This window comes from Bufo gargarizans, chromosome 3, assembly GCF_014858855.1.
Source record: "Bufo gargarizans isolate SCDJY-AF-19 chromosome 3, ASM1485885v1, whole genome shotgun sequence".
Taxonomy (NCBI): domain Eukaryota; kingdom Metazoa; phylum Chordata; class Amphibia; order Anura; family Bufonidae; genus Bufo; species Bufo gargarizans.
The window spans coordinates 194,056,288-194,079,983 of NC_058082.1; the positions used below are offsets into that span (position 1 = coordinate 194,056,288).

Consider the following 23,696-nt stretch of genomic DNA (forward strand, 5'->3'; position numbering starts at 1 on the left):
GGTGTTGCTATTGGGGAGGCATTGTAGGGGCATTTCTTTTATTTCTGGGGACACTATACAGGGATTATTACCTGGAGCACAATAGAGGGTGGTATTATTACTGGGGGCACTGTAGGGCACATTATAGCTGCTGTGGACACTATAGGAACATTTGGGGTAATTTATCAAACTGGTGTAAAGCAGAACTGGCTTAGCTGCCCATAGCAGCCAATCAGATTCCACCTTTCATATTTGACAGCTCTTTTGGAAATCCAGTTCTACTTTACACCAGCTTGATAAATTACCCCAACTATGTCTATTAGGGTCACTATTTTTTTTAGCAGTATAGTTCCTGAAGCATTGGGGAGCACAACGGGCACAGTATTGGGGGTGGCAGGATGACACTGTGGGGACACCAGGATGAGGAGGTTGTTGGAAAAATTTAGAAATCTAACGTGTCTGTGTTACAAACTGTAGAGACGAGATGCGGCTGAAAGAATTTGCCATGGTGGTCTGGGTCAAATGGAGGAGAAGAGGAAAGAAAAGGTCTACATGACAGGAGATGGCACTGGATGTAAGAGGTATGTGGTGCTGTATTCTCCTCAATGTCTTTTTTATTACAATTATATGTATTTTTAAATTTGGCGACCACTTTTTCAGTTTAGGATCCAATTTGGGGTATTTTTTTTAGTCTGAAGATGTCATATGGCCTAAGAAGAGACTGTGGCGCCCATGAAGCACACATGGCGACATGCGGTGCTTCATGGGCGCCACAGTCTCTTCTTAGGCCATATGACATCTTCAGCCTAAAAAAAATACCCCAAATTGGATCCTAAACTGAAAAATGTGGTCGCCAAATTTTCATACAAAAAACTAAAACTGTCTGTGGACAGCCCCGGGCCTATCATGCACTTAATCCGCCCCTGTCTGTGGACAGCCCCGGGCCTATTATGCACTTAATCCGCCCCTGTCTGTGGACAGCCCCGGGCCTATTATGCACTTAATCCGCCCCTGTCTGTGGAGGGAGCTAAAGATCAGGGTGATGGCAAGACGACCCTCCCACCTGAAAGATTTGGAGCTCATTGCTAAAGATAAATGGGCAAAAATATCTGTGGAGACATGCAAAAAGCTGGTCAGCAATTATAGGAAGCGTTTGATTGCTGTAATAGTCAATAAAGGCTTTTCTATTCATTATTGAGAAGGGTATGAATAATTTTGGACTGGACACTTTTTGCTCAAATGTAAATAAAAGCTGAGAAATGTTTTTTTTCCACAATAATGCCTCTTGTACATCGTCTTATTATCTTTTGGGAGACACCTATGTCATTTGCCGTCAGAAAATGACTTGCTGGTTGAATAAAAGTAACTTTAAGTCTAAATTTGCCAGGGGTATGAATAATTATGGGCAGCACTGTATATTGTGAGGGGACATGAATGGTGAACCCTACTCAGTGACATCCATGTGGGGTTATTTCTCATCTGACTATGTCTTCAGAAAATGACGTGTTGTTTAAATCAAGTTTTATGTTAAACATATTTTAAAATAATGTTTGATGTCATTTTTAATTTTCCATGTCACTATCTATATAAAAAAGAAAAATCCTAAAATCATAGTTTTCACACTGGCCACTAGGTCTAATAATAGGTGGATCTCGTTGGTCTGTAAAGATCACTTTTCAGCATCTATCTCATTTTCATCACAGGTAGGACTAGAATAACAGATATCACCTATAAATAGATAGTACAGGGTCCACCATTTCCAAAATTGATAATAAGTAATTGAATGCTGACCTATCCCTGGTAAAAGTAAGGGCCTCATGCACACAACTGTCCTATCCGCACATTTTGCAGTTAGCACACGGACCCATTCATTTCTATGGAACCACAAAAAAACTAAAACAGATAGCACATGGATGTCATCCTTGCACTGTCCAAACATGTATGTTTGTTCTGCAAATTACAGAACATGTCATGGTCTGGTTTGCATTGCGCACATGGATGGTGTCCACATTTTGCGGATCTGAGGTTTCCGGATCTGAGGTATGGACATGGCCTTGCACATGAGGCCTTGATGTTGATGTCATGAACCAAATAACAACAAATTCTCTATTGCCTCTAGGTCAATGAATGCTTTTCTCATTGTGTACCTGTGTATTCTGATCAGCAAAGCCTTAATTAACACTGTGCTTAAGTACGTGTGGCAGAGCGAGGCTTTCCGAGATGAGCCCTGGTACAACCAAAAGACGGACTCTGAAAGACAAAGAAATGTGGTAATGATCAGGATTTTGTATTCCATGTTTTATCATTAACTCGAATGGAAATTGGATAATGACTGCTACCTGTACATCTGTGTAAGCAGAATTATCTTCTGTGCAGCACTTCAGAGCGGTGACACAGGTGTCCGCCCAGGTGACATCCATTCTGCAAGCCCATTATAAGCCTCCCCTATGCAGCAGAGTGCACTCAATGATCTGCGACGTTCTCCATGCACTAAATAGTAAAATAGAGATTGAATCGGCGTAATGAATATTTTATGCTTATTAGCTTATGAGAACGGTCCTAGCATGTAGAGCTTGTATTACATCGATCATTCCATTGACTTGTGTGCGATGTTCTGGGATGTCATGGAGAACAGTATTTACTGGAACTATAAATGCCACATATAAGTGTTATTGATCTACATTATTGCAGAACGCGTTTTGGGGCTGTTGAAGTATTGTGCTGGTAGTTATGATTTGCAGGTAACAGCTGATAAGCTTCATGTTTTGCAGATAAGTGCTCATTCATCTGTTTGCTTGGAGCATTAGGGTCCATTCACATGACCGTATTTCTGGGTCTGCATTTGTTCAGAACAGGTGCGGACCCATTCATTTCAATTGGGCCGCAAAAGATGCGGACAGCACATAGTTCTGTTCCGCAGCCCTGCAAAAAAGATATAGCATGTCCTATTCTTGTCCTCAATCAAGGACAAGAATACGCATTTCTATCATAGGGTTGGCGGAAAGGCCAGTACCTGTGTTTTGCTGATCCGCACTCTTCATTGTTTACCTCAGCAGTGAGCAGGTGTAATTACTTCTTAGACCATAGATCAGACAGTGCAGTGAGTACCGCCCCTTACCTCCTACATACCAATGGAAGCAGTCATTAGCATTTGCACTATAAGACACACTGCCATTCCCCACCGTCTTATAGTCTGGAAAATACAGGTAGGTATCACAGAAGTGTGTACAGAGTCTAAGGGACAATTTGGAGATGTTCTGATTTTGGAAGGAAATGTTAATAGAATTGTAGGTTTAGAATAATAAGTCTATTTTTTGTTATATTCATGGTTAACAGATGACACCTTCATCTCTCCCTCCCTCCTTTCTTTAACCGTCTAGTTTCCTTTTAGCTGCCACCCTGCACAATTATGCTTAGCTGCTCCACTTTCCCTCTGCCACGCTTTGTATGCTTGCTTTCCTCCGCTCTGCTCTCTTTCCATCCTGAGCTTCTCGCTTCCTCCTGTGCAGCTCTCAATTCATTACTGTTTATTCTACAGGCTTTCCTGACGTATTTGTTCTCTCCTTCATCGAGCTCCTTGGCTCCATTGTTCTATATTTAACTCCCATTCTTAATGTTGATTGATGAACTTCTGTGCTTTTGTTTTTAAAATAAGATGGAGGCGGTTCAGAAAAAGTAGAACAAGCAGGAACGATAATGTTGCCCTAATTCAGAAGACGCATAGCTAATCTAGTTTCTTTAGGGAACACTCCAAATTCCAAAAACCTGAAGAGAGAATCCCTGTGTCCTGCACCACCCTTTCAGACAGCACTTGGCATAACACAGTCCCCCAGATTTACTAACGTGCCAAAATCTGTCTAAAAAATTACGCACATTGGCGCATCTAGAATTTCTACACTTTTTTTTCCAGCATGCTCACCAAGATAGCAGGGCTTAGCTGGAAGGGCCTAAATTCTGTCTTAGGCTCCATTCACACGTCCGCAATTTGTGGAACGGATTTGCGGAGCCATTCATTCCTATGGGGCAGCACGATGTGCTGCCCGGACACGGAATTGCGGACCCTAACTTCCGGGTCCACAATTCCGTTCCCCCCAAAAATAGAACATGTCCTATTCTTGTCTGCAATTGTGGACAAGAATAGGCATATTCTATAGTGCCGGCAATGTGCGGTCCGCAAAATGCGGAACACACATTGCCGCTGCCCGTGTTTTGCGGATCCACGGCTCCGTGGATCCGCAAAACACGTTGTGGACGTGTGAATGGAGCCTTAAAGGGCTTCTGTCACCCCACTAAAGTGATTATTTTTTTTTGGGCTGGTGAAATTAGTTATATTGCGATATATCACAATATAATTCTGTCACTTACTTTGATCCAGCAGTTTCTTCCAAAAACGAAGTTTTATCATATGTAAATTAGGTCTCTAACAGCAAGTAGGGCGGCTACTTGCTGCTAGCTGCTGCAGAAATCCGCCCCCTCGCCGTGTTGATTGACAGGGCCAGCCGGGATCTCCTCCTCCGGCCAGCCCTGTCGGCATTTCAAAAATCGCGCGCCTCTGTGGGTTCGGCGCAGGCGCTCTGAAATAGAAGACGTCATCGGCGCAGGCGCACTGAGGGAGTGCTGAGGAGACGAGCCTCCTCATCTCAGAGCGCCTGCGCCGAACCCACAGAGGCGCGCGATTTTTGAAATGCCGACAGGGCTGGCCGGAGGAGGAGATCCCGGCTGGCCCTGTCAATCAACACGGCGAGGGGGCGGATTTCTGCAGCAGCTAGCAGCAAGTAGCCGCCCTACTTGCTGTTAGAGACCTAATTTACATATGATAAAACTTCGTTTTTGGAAGAAACTGCTGGATCAAAGTAAGTGACAGAATTATATTGTGATATATCGCAATATAACTAATTTCACCAGCCCAAAAAAAAAAAATCACTTTAGTGGGGTGACAGAAGCCCTTTAAAGTAAGTCAATCAGTAAAAGGTGTCTATCCCTGCACTAGATTTATCTTGTAAATACAGTGCAGGTCTACATAGCCTGTCTAAGCTTATACCATCTTTAGGATTAGTAAATCTGTGTTGTGGTTATTAAAGGTTTAGTCCATGGTTGACAACCAACCCAAATTTTTCTTTTTGTCTGGACAACTTTTGCCAAAATCATGGACAGCCCAAAATTTTACGGACAAAGTGGAAAACCATAATGAATTATAAAGATTAAAAGTAATACATGTCTATAACTCAATATACTGATAAGAACTCATTTACCAGCATTTACTGTGAGCTGGAAAATGATGATAATTACAAACAAAATAATCTAGTCAAGTACCACCAGCCTTAAACGGAACCTGTCACCGGGATTTTGTGTATAGAGCTGAGGACATGGATTGCTAGATGGCCGCTAGCACTTTCGCAATACCCAGTCCCCATAGCTCTGTGTGCTTTTATTGTATAAATAAACCGATTTGATACATATGCAAATTAACATAAAAGAGTCATATCTTACTTGTGTGACCAGAGAAGAGTCATATTTTCAAGCTCTGACTCATCTCTGGTTAATTTGCATATGTATCAAATCGTTTTTTTTTTTTACACAATAAAAGCACACAGAGCTATGGGGGACTGAGTATTGAGGATATTCTAGCGGCCATCTAGCAACCCATGTCCTCAGCTCTATACCCAAAATCCCGGTGACAGGTTCCCTTAAAAAAAAAAAATCACAGACACATCTTTTTTCTTTCACGGACACAAGAAAAAAGTCACCTATTTTTGAGGACTGTCCAGGAATTTCTGGACAGTTCGCAACCCTGGTTTAGTCTTATCTAAGCCTTTTATGGCCAAGATGGAAACAAGATGAGTAAGCGCAGGCCAGAGATAGACAGACTTATGGGAACATGTTTTTGTTTTTCTCATCTCATAGGAGTGAATGGGAGCTACAGAAACCACGTAGCACAGCCATCTACACTGTTTCTGATAAACTGGGAGTTAGGCCCCATGCACACGGCCGTGTTTCACAGCCGTGTGCGGGCCGTGGAACCGTGGCCTGGATCCCTCCTGAGAGCAGGAGCGCACGGCGCCACTGGTTTCTATGACGCCGTGCGCTCCCTGCTGCCGCCGCAATACAGTAGTCCACTGGTATGATCTATACCAGTGTATTACTGTACTGTGCCGGCAGCAGGGAGCGCACGGCGTCATAGCAACCAGTGGCGCCGTGCGCTCCTGCTCTCAGGAGGGATCCAGGCCACGGTTCCACGGCCCGCACACGGCTGTGAAACACGGCCGTGTGCATGGGGCCTTACGGAAACAGGGCAGCTTGCTGGGATATGCTGTTTGTGTACTGCTACGGGAGTTACGAACACAGCGGAGTGCAGGCCACTCAGCAATTTCTGTAACTTTCAAGAAAGTGGAAAACCGCGCTGCTTGATACACCTCCTCCCTTCTTGGTACGGGTTACAAAAGTCACGGGGAAGGATCTGCAAGGGGTAAACCCGAGGATCCCTCCTCTCTCCAACACTCCTGTGGGTAATTAAAGGTCGCAACAATAGTGAAGCCCAGACTGCCACCGCCACGTGCAAAGATTTATTGTACGTACAACAGTATCTCTGATAAAACGCATAAAACAATGGTATGCACACTTCAGTATTGCCTGACCCGGGTTTCGCTGTCACACTTTGTGATCTTCCCACATCGCATTGAAAACCTGCAGTGCAAGATTACAGATACATATACTAGTGACTTTTTTACTGTGAATTTCTGTACCTTTGACTACCCATGGCTGAAGCTTACTCAGGTTTTTCCATCCCAGCCATTAAAGGCTGAGATGAGACTAACCCTTTAAAGGGGTTGTCCGCTTTTTTAATATTGATGATCTATCCTAAGGATCACTCCCACCGATCAGCTGATTGAATAGAAGGCTGCACTTGTACGAGCGCTGCCTTCTCTTCAGTGTTTAACTGCTCGCCTTCGCAACTGCAGCGGTGAGCAGGTGTAATTACACTGCTCACTGCTGCAATGTAGATGGAACCAGGTAAACAGTGAAGAGAAGGCAGATCTCATACGAGAGCAGCTGATCTGCGGGGACGCCAAGAGTCGGACTCTTGCCAATCTGATATTGATGACCTATCCTCAGGATAAGGCATCAATATTAAAATAGTGGACATCCCCTTTAACATTCTTCATAAACATCTTTTTGTTTCCCTCAAAGAAACCTAGCACCAAAGGTGTCTACCCCTGCACCTTGAAATATCATGCAAACGTGAAGAATCACTTCAGGTAACGGCCATTTTAGCTGAATGTGCCTTCACTCTTCAGGTCGCAGATGTTACACAGTTTAAGGCCTGGCAAGTGCCAACTAAGCAGATTGGCTGGGAATCCTTGGTTCTGGTTAACTTAATGCCAAAGGATAGCTTTCCAGCCTTCTGCCTGCAGCGCTCTTCTGTCGGCATCAATATGACCATTTCCAATAGTGCATTTGGTTCTAACTAATGACTAAAGTTAAAGGTATAAGTAAAATGAAGACAAGGACTTTACTGCAGGATGAGGACAACACCACTGTTTTCTATTAGAACCAGTTTCTGAAGTTCTTCCCCATTGTGTGATGTGTTTTTTTTCTTCTGATGCTCGTTTGTTGAGTTGTAAGAAATGTCTGTTTTGTGCCGTTTCAGTTTATCAGAGCTTTCACAGACTTTCTGGCTTTCATGGTCCTTTTCAACTACATTATCCCTGTCTCTATGTACGTCACTGTGGAAATGCAGAAATTTCTGGGTTCTTATTTCCTCACCTGGGATGAGGAGATGTTTGATGAGACAACAGGAGAAGGTCCACTTGTGAACACGTCAGATCTGAATGAAGAGCTCGGACAGGTGAAGCATCTGGATAATTTCTTCTTTAACATACAGTAGAAAAGCTGATAATTCCTTGGGTTGTTACCCCATTTCCTTCACATAAGAATCTATGGCAAGTTTTAAAAAATTTATTTGTAGGGTCTCAGGCATGTGTTTTTTGCATAGAGCCCTAATTGCCCATATGAATCAAGGTATTATCCCCAAAGGCCTCTTTCACACGAGCGTGTCTGGATAAGGTCCGGATGCGTTGCGGCAAAACCCACTCGAGTAGGTACCCAATTGCAGTCAGTTTTGACTGCGATTGCGTTCCGTTGTTCAGTTTTTATCACGCGGGTGCAATGCGTTTTGCACGCACGTGATAAAAAACTGAATGTGGTACCCAGATCCGAACGTCTTCACAGAAGTTCAGGTTTGGGTTCAAGGTTGTGTAGATTGTATTATTTCCCCTTATAACATGGTTATAAGGGAAAATAATATCATTCTTAATACAGAATGCATGAATGCATAGTACAATAGGGCTGGAGGGGTTTAAAAAAATAAAAAATAATTTAACTCACCTTAATCCACTTGTTCGTGCAGCCGGCATCTCTTCTGTCTTCTTCTTTGAGGAATAGGACCTTTGATGACGTCACTGCGCTCATCACATGGCCCATCACATGATCTTTTACCATGGTGATGGATCATGTGATGGACCATGTGATGATCGCAGTGACGTCATCAAAGGTCCTTTTCCTCACAGATGAAGACAGAAGAGATGCCGGCTGCGCGAACAAGTGGATTAAGGTGAGTTAAATTATTTTTTATTTTTTTAAACTCCTCCAGCCCTATTGTACTATGCATTCTGTATTAAGAATGATATTATTTTCCCTTATAACCATGTTATAAGGGAAAATAATAATGATCGGGTCTCCATCCCGATCGTCTCCTAGCAACCGTGCGTGAAAATCGCACCGCATCCGCACTTGCTTGCGCATGCTTGCGATTTTCACGCAGCCCTATTCACTTCTGGGGCCTGCGTTGCATGAAAAACGCACAAAATAGAGCATGCTGCGATTTTCACGCAACGCACAAGTGATGTGTGAAAATCACCGCTCATGTGCACAGCCCCATAGAAATAAATGGGTGCGGGTGCAATGCGTTCACTTCATGCATTGCACCCGCGCTGAAAACTCGCCCGTGTGGAAGGGGCCAAACACTTATGCACAATATTTCGTTATTTGGAGTCTGACTGAGAAATATGGAGTGCATGGAACAAGACAGCTCCATACTAAAGGAGACATACAAGTTTTGTGCTCTGTGGTAGATGCTCCCTGACAATGTGCATGATCCCTTGTGTAATATTGATCTGCAGTATCACCAAGTTGTGGATCATATTGCATCAGAATGTTATGATCCATAATACTAGTAGACTGACACATTATAACAGTGTTCTCAATACCAATGAGCTATCTTAAAAGGGTCATTTTTGGTGTCTAATGTTGTAATAAGGGTACTTTCACACTAGCGTTAAAGTTTTCCGGTATTGAGTTCCGTCCTAGGGGCCGGAAAAAAACGTCCTAAGGCATTCTGAATGGAAAGCATTCCGTTCAGTATGCATCATGATGCTTTAGTTCAGTCACTTTAACGGTATTCGGCCGGAGAAAATACCACAGCATGCTGCAGTATTTTCTCCGGCCAAAATTTCGGAACACTTGCCGGCATTATTTTCCATTGAAATGTATTAATGCCGGATCTGATACGAAGTGTTCTGGAAAAAATGAGTAGTGTGAACATGAAGTTCCATTCTGCCAAACTGTGCTCCTTTAGTGTCCAGGAGGTGGTGCTTCATTGTGAAGTGCTCTCTGCATTGAGCTGCTTCACAGCCCTTTCCCTCAGCTCTGAGTGACAGCTCTAGTGGTCTTTTTGGTTGTATGCTACAGCTGTCACTCAGAGGAGAGGGGCTCTGAATAATATCAGAGAACACTCTACAGTGATGCCCACCTAAAATATAAGCACACCACTTAAAGGCTTTGTACACCTTTGGGGGCATTTTTTCCATTAAGCAATGCGCCCCACAGACCTTTCACTTACCAGTAGGAGGAGCGCCCGGCCGGTCACAGACAGCGCAGGTAAGTATAATGCTTCTAAAAGTGCTAAGTAACCATGGCAGCCAGGACTGCAGTAGCGTCCTGGTTGCCATGGTTACCGATCGGAGCCCCAGCGATTAAACTGGGGCTCCGTTGCCACCAATGATGGGGGGGGCCGCACTGGCCACCAATGAATGTAATACAGGGGAGGGAGGGGGGTCTGCCCCCTCCTGCCTAGCAGCACCTGATCTCTTACAGGGGGCTATGATACGCACAATTAACCCCTCAGGTGCCGCACCTGAGGGGTTAATTGTGCGGATCACAGCCTCCTGTAAGAGATCGGGTGCTGCCAGGCAGCAGGGGGCAGTCATGTACACAGTTCTTAGTATATTGTAACTTGAAGCATCCCCATCACTATGGGAACGTGTTAGAATATACTGTCGGATCAGAGTTTTCACGATATAACTCAAATCCGATGGTATATTTTAACATATTGGCGTTCCCATGGTGATGGGGACGCTTTAAGTTAAAATATACCATCGGATTGGAGAAAACTCCGATCCGATGGTATAATAGGGACTCCTGACTTTACATTGAAAGTCAATGGGGGACGGATCCGTTTGCAATTGCACCATATTGTGTCAACGTCAAACGGATCCGTCCCCATTGACTTGCATTGTCAGGACGGATCCGTTTGGCTCCGCCACGGCCAGGTGGACACCAAAACGACTTTTTTTTTACTTTCCTTCATGTCTGGTGATCCTCCAAAAATCACGGAAGATACACGGAAGAAAAAACGGACATGGATCACGGAACAACGGAACCCCGTTTTGCGGACCATAAAAAAATACTGTCGTGTGAATGAGGCCTTAGGGAGAGCTGTGCATAGGAAGAGACAGTCAGTGTAGGGAGTGTAATAGGAAGAAGATTTTTATACAAACTTTTTAGAGACCCAAAAGTCCTTTTAAGGACTATTGTGTGTGACAGCAGCAATATATATTTTTAAGACATCCTGCGCAAAATACAATGTAATAGGTAATAGACAGTTAAATTTTTTGCGCCTGTGTAAATTGTGCGCATCTCAAAAATATGTGCACTTTTTCCGTAGACTGTGTCCGCTGCGGACAGTTAAATTATCCGTGCCACATGTCTTGTTTAAAGTGTGCGCATCCCAAAAATATCAGTGACATCCAGTACACTTTTTCCGTCTCCCAGCGCAGCGTACAAATGTCCTTACACAGACACCAAACCCACAGGCCATAGCACTAAATACGCAAGTTTCCAAATTACTGGAAATGTTGCCATTTAGGCTTGTGGACACTGGGGCCTTCTGCAGCCTGATGTCGGCGGCCGTCCCTCGTTATGCAGTCCCCAGCCACCCAAATTTTTCACAGTGTGCCGTGCCTGCCTTACACCAACATGTGTCCCGTAACATCACACGTGCCCTGACCAACGCAGTTACTGGGAAGGTCCACTTAACCACTAACACATAGACAAGTGCATTCGGCAAGGGACGCTACATTTCCCTGACGGCACACTGGGTGAACGTTGTGGAGGCCAGGAGCGAGTCGTACCCTGGGATGGCACAGGTGCTACCGACACCAAGGATTGCAGGCCCTACGTCGATCAGGGTTTTCGCCAGCACCTACGTTAGTGGCTCCAATCCCCACTTCTCCTCCTCCGCCTGCTCCTCCACTTTCACCTCCGAATTATCCGCGTGCAGCACCAGTCAGTCATCAGTCGGTAGCTGGAAGTGGTGTAGTAGTGCAGTGGGGAAGTGTCAACAGGCCGTGCTGAAGCTGATATGCTTAGGAGACAAACAGCACACCACCGCAGAGCTGTGGCAGGGGATAAGAGACCAGACTAAGCTGTGGCTCAGACACGTCCCATGCCTAGCCCACGTGTTCAACCTTGTGGTTCAAGGTTTTCTCAAAACCTTCCCCAATTTGCCTGTGCGCCACGTGTGTGCACATTTCCGCAAGTCACAGACAGCTTCAGCCGGTCTGTCAACGTTGCAGCAGCGCTTGAAATTGCCAGCTCACCGGCTGTTGTGCGATGTGAGCACTCGCTGGAACTCCACGTTCCACATGTTGGCCAGGCTTTGTAAGCATTAAAGGGCAGTAGTGGAATACCAGCTGCAACATGGTCGTCACCATTCCAGTCAGCTTCCGCTATTCACAAGCGAGGAGTGGGCTTGGATGTCTGACCTCTGTGAGGTTTTAAGAAACTTTCAGGAATCAACAAAGATGGTGAGCGGCGATAAAGCTATTATCAGCTTGACCATCCCACTTCTGTATCTACTCAAACGCTTGCTGCTCACAATTGAGGACGACGCTTTGCATGTGGAAGAGGTCGAAATGGGGGAAGACATTACATAGGGTGACAGCCAGACCACCCTCAGTTCGTCTTCTCAGCGTGAATTGGATGATGAAGAGGAGGAGGAGCAGGAGACGGTTGCCTCCGCTACAGAGGGAAGTACCCATAGAAGTTTAATTCCATCTGTTCAGCATAAGTGGGCAGAAGAGGAGAAGGAGATTGAGAGTGATCCTCCTGATGATGACAGTGAAGTCTTGCCTGTTGGTACTTTGGCACACATGACTGACTTCATAATAGGCTGCCTTTCCCGAGACCTGCGCGTTATACGCATTTTAGACAACATGGATTGCTGGTTGTTCACCCTTCTCGACCCCTGCTACAGAGAGAACTTCTCATTTCTCATTCCTCTGATGGAGAGGTCAAGCAAAATGGTGCAATCCCAGAATATCCTTGTTGAAAAACTGCTACAAAAATTTCCATCTGATAACGCTGGCGACCAACCGAGGAGAGAGACAAATAGAACACACAGCAGTTCCAACAGAGGCGGGGCAACACTCTCCAAAGCCTGGGACAGTTTCCTGACACCCCGCCAGCACCCTCACCCTGATGCGCGGCCTAGTGTCACAAGGATGAAAAATTTTTGGAAGATGGTGAAGGAGTACATAGCAGACCGTGTCGGCGTCCTCAATGTTCCCTCAGTGCCTTACAACTACTGGGTGTCCAAGCTGGACCTGTGGCACGAACTGGCACTCTACGCCTTGGAGGTGCTGGCCTGCCCTGCCTGAGCGGGTATTTAGTGCTGCTGGTGGCATTATAACAGATAAGCGTATCCGCCTTTCAACTGAAAATGCTGACAGGTTGACTCTTATAAAGCTGCAGGCCCTCACATACAATCATTTACAGGGTTAGCTCACCTTCAGGCTAATTTTTTAGAGGGTCAGCTCACAAGCAGGCCTTCACCTACAATCTTTTACTGGGTCAGCTCACCAGCAGGCCCGCACATAAAATCTTTTACAGGGTCAGCTCACCAGCAGGCCTGCACCTTAAATCTTTTACAGGGTCAGCTGACCAGCAGGCCAGCACCTCAAATCTTTTACAGGGTCAGCTCACCTGAAGGCTCTCGCATTACATTTTTTAGAGGGTCAGCTCACCTGCATGCCCTCGCATATAATGTTTTACAGGGTCAGCTCACCAGCAGACCCGCACCTAAAATCTTTTACAGGGTCAGCTCACCTGCAGGCCCGCACCTAATTATACCTAATAGGTAATTTGCGCGCATGCTGTTTGCTTGGATGTGGTAGCCGTAGCTGTTTCTCAGGCTCCCTCTCCGGAATCGAACCATGATTCCCCCGTTACCCATAGTCTACATGGTTTGGGCTGAAAATAACATCGAAAGTTGATAGGGTAGACATCCGAATGGATCGCCGCCGTCACGAGGACATGCGATCGTCCCCAGGTTATCTAGAGTCACCAAAGCAGCAGCAGGCCCTCACCCATAATGTTTTAGATGAGGGTCACCAGCAGGCCATCCTAATTTTTCAAGGCTGTGTATGATGCCCTCTTTGATGTGTAACAAAGGGTGTATTGGAGTGCCGGTTCCTTGTAATTTTGGCAGCCCTTTCACTTAGTGCATAGGCTTTATGAGTGTAGGAGTCCCACTACATGAACAATTGTACGACAATGTGAATGAGGCCCTCCTTTATGTGATATACAGGTTGTATCGGAGTGCCTCTTCCTTGTAATTTTTGGCAGTACTTGCACTTTATATACAAGTAAATATACAGGAAAGAATGTTCCTCTCAATTTTTCCTCTAAAATCCATTTTTTTCTTCGGTTTTGTGCATATTATTGTCAGTCTGTACTATTTGGCAACATCGTTCCCGGCAGTGACCTGGGAGTCCAAGATGCATCCAGACATCCTCTCCATGCTGTTCCAGAACCATTTCAGTGGTGTTTCCCTCAATTTCTGACATTTTCATATGAACCAGGCACCCTCCCCTCTTCAGAGCAGGGGGTACCTGGTTTAATACTCGGACATCCCGATGTGTTTGGCCCGAGCACTACGGTGCTCGATCAACACTAGTAAAATGAAATCATAAAAGAAAATTGTCCCCAAAGGTGTACATAGCCTTTAAATTCATTTGCCGTATTTTCTATACAGCCCTATTAAAATCAGTACTACGGGACAATACTGCACTATAATGCTCTTCTGTAATCGACTTGCAGTTGCTGACCATTTTGCTAATAGCGATTTGACGTCTGCGTTCCAGTTTGTATCCATAGCCACATGGTGAAAGGCAGCTGGTACTTACGTCTTATTCTGTGAGCTGTGTGTAAATACACAGGGGTGTTGATATCGAGGAAGAGGCGCGTGTGGGGCTATAATTAGCACCTTCTGTTTGGAATCTTTCTAATAAACTCACTGTTGCTAATCGCTTTTGCTGATCTTAATGGTAGGTCTTTATGTATCCAGATAATACCGTTGCAGACCGTAATTAGGCTGGTGCCTGAGCCTCTTTTAAGTAAGCAATTATATATTGTATTTATTTGTATGACACTTTGCATCAAAGATGCTTATTAAGGCTAGTTTCACACTAGCGGCAAGGAATGCCGGCAGGTTGTTCTGGCGGGTGAACAGCCTGTCGGATCCATGCTGCCGCTAGTGCAAGCGTGCCCCCAGATTACCGCTCCAGCCCCATCGGCTATAATGGGGGCGGCCCGGAGTTCCGGCGGCAGCACGGCAAACATGCCGAGAGGCGGCTGGAATAAAACTAGACTGATCCGACAGGCTGTTCACCAGCCGGAACAGCCTGCCGGAGTTCCTTGCCGCTAGTGCGAAAGTACCAAGAAAGCAGTGAGCGGCATACAGTCATAACTTTTATCATGTTAGCTGGACTTGATGCTCTATTGATTTCCAGTTGATCACTTTTAAGCATTGCATTTCTAATCTTTAGTGTTCTCCGTGTATTGAACTATAGGTTGAATATATATTTACGGACAAGACTGGAACGCTAACAGAGAACAACATGGAGTTTATTGAATGTTGCATTGAAGGTCACGTGTACATACCACATGTCATCTGCAACGGGCAGATCCTTCCCGACTGCATGGGCATCGACATGATTGATTCATCACCAGGATCTGGAGGAAAAGTATTACCGTGTTTTCTTACTCATTATATATCTATACCCGTCTGTCTGTAAAGTGTAATACGTTGGGGGCTCCCAAATTTAGCATCCTATTTCTGGGATAAGTGCTTATTTTTCTAAAAGGGTGCAATAAGTTCTTCAGATAATAGTTAAGCTTGTTCTTCGGGTGGTGCAGATCTTATTTTTGGTTTCCATGCACCATTGCTGCTAACCGTCCTCTGTGAGGTATCACATTCCTGAAGAAAAAAAACGTGCATTTTCCTATAAAATTCAAGAGACAGTCCATATAATGATATGGGTTGCAGGATTGTGGATCATATAACCTTATGTTTAAGGCCTTAAGCTGGCCATACACATTCAGTAGCTGTCAGCCCAACAGCTCTCTCTCTCTCTTCTACCCCATACAGATATATCTTCAGTTCGCCCAAGCATGTACGTACAGTATGTGGGAGACAACAACTGCCAGACACTTCTGGTGGTGACTTATCTTCTTGGTTGAAGGGTGAATAGATTCCGTTCAGCTGATCCTTTTCTCCCCCGTTTTCTTCAGGGAGAACTGGGAACTTACCGTACACATTCTGACAATACACTAATGAGTATGGCAGCCTTAAAGGGGTTGTCTTACTTCAGCAAATGGCATTTATCATGTAGGCAATACAAGGCACTTACTAATGTATTGTGATTGTCCATATTGCCTCCCTTGCTGGCTTGATTCATTTTTCAATCGCATTATACTCTGTCACTGCTGCAATGCAGATACAAGGCTGCTGCTCTTGCATGTGTATGCACAATACCATTTTTCCTATAATGTGGAAGCATGGCCACCGCTGCTGGATTGCAAGGTGGCCGTAACCCCTGGATATGAGCAGGGTATAATGTGATGGAAAAATGAATCAAGCCAGCACAGTACATTTGTATTGTATTAACTTTGTCTACATAAAAAATGCCATTTGCTAACGTTAGACTACCCCATTAAAGGGGTTCTCCAGGAATTAAAAAAATGAATATACTTAAATATTATTGAAAAAGGTTGTAAAATCCAGCTTCCCATATAAAAGATGATCTTTATTTACTTGCGGTAAAATCCAGACATCAAACACTTGTACAGTCTACGCGTTTCGGACCTCTGTAAACCGGTCCTTCATCATGACATATAAAAGTGAAAAGAAACCCCTTCCTTTTAAGCATGTGTTGGACCACAGCTAATTAAGTGTTCCCATCACATGCTCACTATGGGAGGGGAAACCACAAACACCTGAAAAAAGCCACCCCGAGGGATCTAGCTTGTTAAAAACATTGTATTAAGTGTTCTTGCATGGCATCTGTTATCTCACATATATATTCTTATTATTATAGCCAAGTTTACCACCCTAATTCCTCCCACTGTTTTTACACTACATAGACAGTAATATACCGATTGGTGTGCTATTACTTTGTGGAACGTTTCGCCGAATGGTTCACGAAATATCTGCATTTTTGTGGCGAAATTGGTCCCATAGGAATGAATAGCGGAATGTTCAAAACTAGAGTGGGAGCTGAAAAATCAGGACATGATTTCTAAACTGCCACCACTCCCTCATTTTCAAGCCCACCGCACATGTGTCTTTCAGAAAACCTGGCATGAGAGGAACCAAAGGCTGCAGGAGGGAATCCACCCACTCAGATAGCCTTTCTGAGTATGAGCCGATGCCAGAGATTATCGGTCTCATAGGGGGTCCAAACACTCCTTTGTGGACTTTTGGTAACTCATGAAAAATGGAAATAACCGGGTGTTCAACATAAATATACTCTATTTCTTTCTGGCTGAAAATACTCAAAAATAAACCCCTTTCTAAGATCCCTTTGAGTTCATGCTGATAATGAGGGAGTGGATAGCTTTTTAATGGCAAATATGTTGTAGTATCGCTCAGCATAGTAATAATTTGGGTTTTATAGACATTGCTGCCCAATATTACCACCGCTCCCCCCATCATGTGCAACCATGAAATCCCTGAGCGCATCATATTCCTCCTTGTAATGTTATTTTTTGTGTTTAATGTTGTTATTTAAAATACATAGATCTTTCTCTACTTATTCCTGGAAACGATCAAGAGGCGGGGATCTTGAATGGATAGGATAAAAAAATCTTTATTCGTAGTTATAAAAAACTTCGAAGTATTCTGTTGTAAATTATCATCCGGCTCTTGATATGTCTCCTGGAGAGAGGCTATATGTGCTGACTCCTCAAACTCCAAAGTGGCCCCTGCTATTCCCAGATGGATAATCTCCTCTTCCTGAATGACATTAGGAGACATAGCATCTGCATTAACAAATGACATTTTGTGATCATTTTGTTGCGTATCTGAGGGAATGTCCTCCCCAATCCCAAAGTGTTTTTTTTAAGTCATAGTCTGTGCCAAACGATTCACATCTATGATTGTCGATAGAAATCGAAATGGCACCTCTGTGTTCCTTGATCAGAAGTTGCATTAGAGCAGTCCCTGTTAGAAGACAGGTTGGATTTCGGTGTATCCGGGGCTGAGTCTGAAGACTCCATCTCTGTGGAGCTAAATGTGACACCAGAGGCCTGATTCTTCCTCGTTTTGTTTAAATTGAATTAAACTTTCTTCCAGCTTATTTAAGTTTTCTTTCAACTTTTCATCAAGTTCTATAAAAAGTGTTTTTTTTGTATATGGCAAAGCAGATTATACTGTGTGGCTTTAATTTCATCACATAAGTCCTTCAATGTGGATTCCTCATACTTAATGATCAATTGCAGCGAACAATTGGACAAAATCTTTTGCCACTAGAGTTAGAAATAGGTCCGAATAAACCATGGTGGGTTTCTTTTTTAATCTCAATCCTCGTGGTATCATGCTTTTGTCCACATATTTCTTTAGGGATGTGAGATTTAACCACGCGCGCATCTCTTTAGTTAACAGTTTCTCCAATGATGTCATCTGGATTTTTAGATCCATTCCAAAGTGTCTTATGTGATGGGGTCCGGAACATTGAATATGACATTAATTTTTTTTTATACGGTCCTCATATTCTTCTACGGACCTTAATGCTGTATGTGCCATAGTTCCTGGACGTGTTCACAATACCCTTATTGCTGTGAGTATTACACAGGGAGTGCATGCTGTCCAGCTGAAGTATTATTCACAATGCAACAAAACTGCAGCACTCACCTGTGTACTTTGTTGGAAGGCACTTAAATATTATATTATAATAAATATATTCACAAATACCTTTCCTTACTTAGAATGGCTTGTTTTGTCTAGGGAGCAATCATTAGGAGAAATAAAATGGCCGCCGCCCTATCAGTACACACAAAACCTGTCCTAATCACACAGGAGGACAAGTTACTTCACCACAATGAGCCATAGTGCTGCCTCATCCTCCTCTCTGCTTGTCAGGAATCATGATCCTGAATACAGGTGAATGTCTGTGGGAATGAAGATGATGAGGAGACATGAGAGGAGGGTGAGGTGTGGGTAATAAGCAGAAGCACTTGTATACAGTCTCCATTACCACAGCAACACATTACCACAGTCTGTCCTGTCCATCCTCTCTGTACTTCATGTCTCCTCATGAACTAAATTCCCCAGAGAGTCAGCTGAAGATCTTATAATCTGTATTGAGGATCATAAAGTAAAGTAAGTGTAATCGTAAAGTAACTTGTCTTCATGTGGGATCAGGACAGGTTTTATGTTAACTAATGGGACAGCAGCCATTTTGTTTCCTCTAATGATTGCTCCCCAGACAAAACGAGCCATTATAAATAATGAAAGGTACTTGAGAATATATTTATAAAAAAGTAATATTTAAGTATTTTCATTTTCTTAATTCAGGGAGAGCCCCTTTAAGACTGTGTCTACACTTTGGTTCGCTCACGATAATTGCTTGTGCATTGGCCCATGTAAAACAGTCTTTAAAGACCTGAACTGCTTCCGAATCAGACAAGTAATAACTATACTAACCTAATTGTTGATGGGTTCCATAAGTCAAACAAACTGAACAATCAATAAATAGGACAAAAAAATAAATAGGACTACAATTTTTCGGACCAACAACTAATTTTAAATATAGATGTGGCTTTATTTTAGGCATAATAATTACCAAATATGAGTACAACACAACAAATAGTGCTTAGACTTGCTGGTGCCATGGAGAAAGTGAGCCTACATGGGCCAGTATATAAAATAGTGATCCCGTTGTTTTTTTTTATCGCAGGAGAGAGAAGACCTCTTCTTTCGTGCGCTCTGCCTATGCCACACTGTCCAAGTAAAAGATGAAGACCATGTTGATGGGGAACGGAAATCTAGTCAGTCTGGCAAATCCAGTGTGTATATTTCTTCCTCTCCTGATGAAGTAGCTCTTGTTGAAGGTATACAACGGTAAGGATTTCTTTTCAGAAAATAGTGTTACTCTTACATGTTACTAAAAGTATATTTTACCAGTCCATGCACTTGTGTAGTTTAGTAAATGGTTGTCCCTTAGGCAATTGAGAGCCTTCATTGTATTTGTCAAATACTGGACAGTCTAGAATAATGCATCCATTTGGAATTATCTGTTAAAGGGGTTTTCTGTGATTTTAATAACTAGTGTTGAGCGAATCAAAGTTAATAAAGTGGAATTCGATCTGAATTTCAGGAAAAATTTGATTAGCTGCAAAGCCAAAGTTCTTGCCGCTTTGTGGTAAGGAATCCATTTTCTTGAAATGGCAGTAAAAAAAAAATACATACTCATCTCATTCATTAGAGTCCATGTTGATTGAAGAAAACGCGCCAATTCTCATGTGCGTTGACGTATGATGTCATCACGCAGTGACGTCAACAGTGTTTGACGCATTTTCTTCAATCAAGATGTCCGTGACGGCCTCTCCGCGATCAAATGAATGAGGTGAGTGTATATATTTTTTTATTTTAACCCCTGATAGGCTGAATGTTACTCTCAAATGCCGTGATCAGCATTGAACCCGGCATCTAAAGGGGTTAAATGACAAGTGGCACAGTGATCGCCGCTTCCCGTCATTTTGCCCACTCCATACAATGGAATGCAATTTGTTACTTAGTCATTCAAATCGAATAGAATTTCTTGAAGAAACATGGCAAAGCAGCCAAATCGAATTCTTGAAAGCTTTGCTTATCTCTATTGATGACCTATCCTCAGGATACATCAACAAAATCAGATCAGTAGGGTTCTGACTCCCAGAACCCCTACCGATCAGCTGTTTGAAGAGAAGGCCGCTCTTATACGAACACTGCCCTCTCTTCACTCTTTACCTGCTCGACATCGCAGCAGTGAGCAAGCGTAATTACAAGCCGTCCCATTAACTTCCGTGGGACAGCTCGGTAATATACACTTGTATAGGAACAAGCCGTCCTATAGAAGTAAATGTGACGGCTTGTAATTACACCTGCTCAGCGCTGCAATGTTGACAATGGCAGTATCTTCTCTCTTCATTGAGCAGGACCTGCTGAAGGACCAGCGATATGTGTGGGAGCGATCAGTGACATCATCGCGCACATCTTAGGTCCTTCGGCAGGTCACGTTCAGTGAAGAGAGAAGAGACTGCAGCGCGAGCAAGTGGATAAGGTAAGTATTTTTTTTTTCTAAAATCAACAAAAAAAAAAAACAGCGGTGGGCCATTATGGGGGCATTATTTAAACCATGGGGGAAATTATTTAAGATGGAGGCCTACATTGGGGGCATTATTAAAGCTGGGGACAGTAAAAAAAAGAAAATACTACACTATGGGGGACATTATTTTAGCTGGGGGCCTACATGGGGGCATTATTTTAGCTGGGGGCAAAAAAAAAAATAATTCCTACACTATGGAGAACATTATTTTAGCTGGGAACCGACCATCATGTGGGTGTTCTCAGAAGGGTGGGTCTACAAATAACTGCCAATCAAATTCATCCATTTTTCATGTCAGTTTTTAACGAAAAACAGACATTATAAACAGACACACGGCCAGAAAATTGATGCACACACTGATGCAAAATGGCCATGAAAAACTGACAGTGTGTCGTGTGCATGTAGCCTAAGGGCCCTTTCACACTTGCGTTGTCCGGATCCGGCATAGAGTTCTGTTGTCGGGGCTCTATGCCGGAAGAATCCTGATCAGGATTATCCTAATGCATTCTGAATGGAGTGAAATCCGTTCAGGATGCATCAGGATGTCTTCAGTTCCGGAACGGAACGTTTTTTGGCCGGAGAAAATACCGCAGCATGCTGCGCTTTTTGCTCCGGCCAAAAATCCTGAAGACTTGCCGCAAGGTCGGATCCGGAATTAATGCCCATTGAAAGGCATTGATCCGGATCCGGCCTTAAGCTAAACGTCGTTTCGGCGCATTGCCGGACCCGACGTTTAGCTTTTTCTGAATGGTTACCATGGCTGCAAGGACGCTAAAGTCCTGGCAGCCATGGTAAAGTGTAGTGGGGAGCAGTATACTTACCGTCCGTGCGGCTCCCGGGGCGCTCCAAAGTGACGTCAGGGCGCCCCAAGCGCATGGATCACGTGATCACATGGAACACGTCATCCATGCGCACGGGGCACTCTGACGTCATTCTGGAGCGCCCCGGGAGCCGCGCGGACTGTAAGTATACCGCTCCCCGCTCCTACTATGGCAACCAGGACTTTAATAGCGTCCTGGGTGCCATAGTAACACTGAACGCATTTTGAAGACGGATCCGTCTTCAAGTGCTTTCAGTAAACTTGTGTTTTTCCGGATCCGGCGTGTAATTCCGGCAAGTGGAGTACACGCCGGATCCGGACAACGCAAGTGTGAAAGGGCCCTTAGGCAGCGCTCACATGGAGTGTGGCCTTCTCTTCAAACAGCTGATTGACGGGGGAGCCGGTTGTCGGACCCCCAGCTATCTGATATAGATGACCTATACTGAGGATAGATAAGTCATCAATTAAAGTCCTGGAAAACCCTTTTAAGGTAAAGAAGCAAACAAAAAATGGTCAATGTGGAGAAAATTCAACCGATTCTGCTTGTCTTCTATTTACTTCATTGTCCTTTGCACTTCTTGCTAGGCTGTTTTTAGTGCATCTTTATAAGGGCAGAACTGTGATCTGTAACTACAATTAGGGAATCTGTCAGCTCCGAAACACCCCCCCAAACCAGAGTAAGCAGTGTATTGTGTAGGTGACTCTATAGTCTGATTATATAATTTTTGTCTTCATACTCACTTGCAAGTTCATGTAACTTTTTATCTACACATAATTAATTGAGGATGATTTACATAAATCATTGAAATAATTGATCCAACAAATCATGAACAATGATTGGTATTGCAATTAAGATGAACTGATAATGAATTTTTATTTTTATTTTTATTTATTTACTTCTTTTACATATTCCTTTATAAATCATGTTTCAATTATCATCCTCAATTCATTATGTGTAGATAAAAAGTTACATGAACTTGCATGTTTTAGTTATAATTATGAAGTAGGAAGAAGACCATATATTTATATATAGTTACCTTTTTCAAGCCCTTAATTTCGATAATATAGGTTGTCAACTGTCAGTTGGGATCATTTTGCCAATATTTCCAATTTGTACATTTTTATTGCTTCTTTAATTAATTAAATTTAATTAATTTATTTATTTTATGCATTGTGGGGATACCAAATAAAAACGTTGATTCCCAGTAGAGTTCCGGATCAGAGAGTGCATGTTAATACAATATTTATAATTTTTCTCTGGAGTGGCTGTAGGGTAACAGAGCACCTAAAATCCAGAAATCACGGTGGGTGAGCCACTAAACATAAATACATACCTTAGCTCACACTCCCCCATACATATGGTGTAACTACATATAATCCTATGATCATATCTCACAACTGTGGAAGGGCATTTCCTTAGGTCATAACATAAGGGCGCAGGCTTTGCACATTTTGCTCTTTTCATGCATAACCGTACCTGCTGGATTTCAATCATGAAGTTTTGAAGTTAGTCAATGTGGAAATATGTGACCCTGTCTTTCTCCTTTCAGACTTGGCTATACATTTTTGAGACTGAAGGACAATTACATGGAGATCTGTAATAGAGAAAATGACATTGAAAGGTATGGTACTTGAGTCAGCAGATACACTGGTCACCATGATGTGAAATTGCAAGTGAATTATTACCTTCAGTCACCTAAGAAATAAAAAATCTAATGAAAATAAATATACAATGGCTGGAGCTGGACATCTAATTTTACAGTTCCATAGCTCTTTAGCAGTGACCCGAATGGACTTTATAGCTCATGTTGAACAGTATCCATGAATAATACAGCGAGTGTCAGAGAATCATTCAGAAATAGAAACCATGAATCTAGGTTAAGCTTCTGAGGCATTTACTAGGGAGACATTAA

General features: G+C 43.4%; 1 protein-coding gene across 4 annotated transcripts in view; it reads left to right on the plus strand.

The window, feature by feature from the left end:
* Positions 1–23,696, plus strand: part of ATP11A (ATPase phospholipid transporting 11A) — a 182,729-nt gene that overhangs the window by 103,542 nt on the left and 55,491 nt on the right. For all 4 annotated transcript variants that reach the window (XM_044283792.1, XM_044283794.1, XM_044283793.1 and 1 more), the window contains 5 exons: positions 2,099–2,249; positions 7,628–7,825; positions 15,168–15,341; positions 19,554–19,717; positions 23,334–23,405. In XM_044283792.1, the coding sequence (XP_044139727.1) occupies positions 2,099–2,249; positions 7,628–7,825; positions 15,168–15,341; positions 19,554–19,717; positions 23,334–23,405 (759 nt within the window). The remainder of the gene's footprint in view (positions 1–2,098; positions 2,250–7,627; positions 7,826–15,167; positions 15,342–19,553; positions 19,718–23,333; positions 23,406–23,696) is intronic.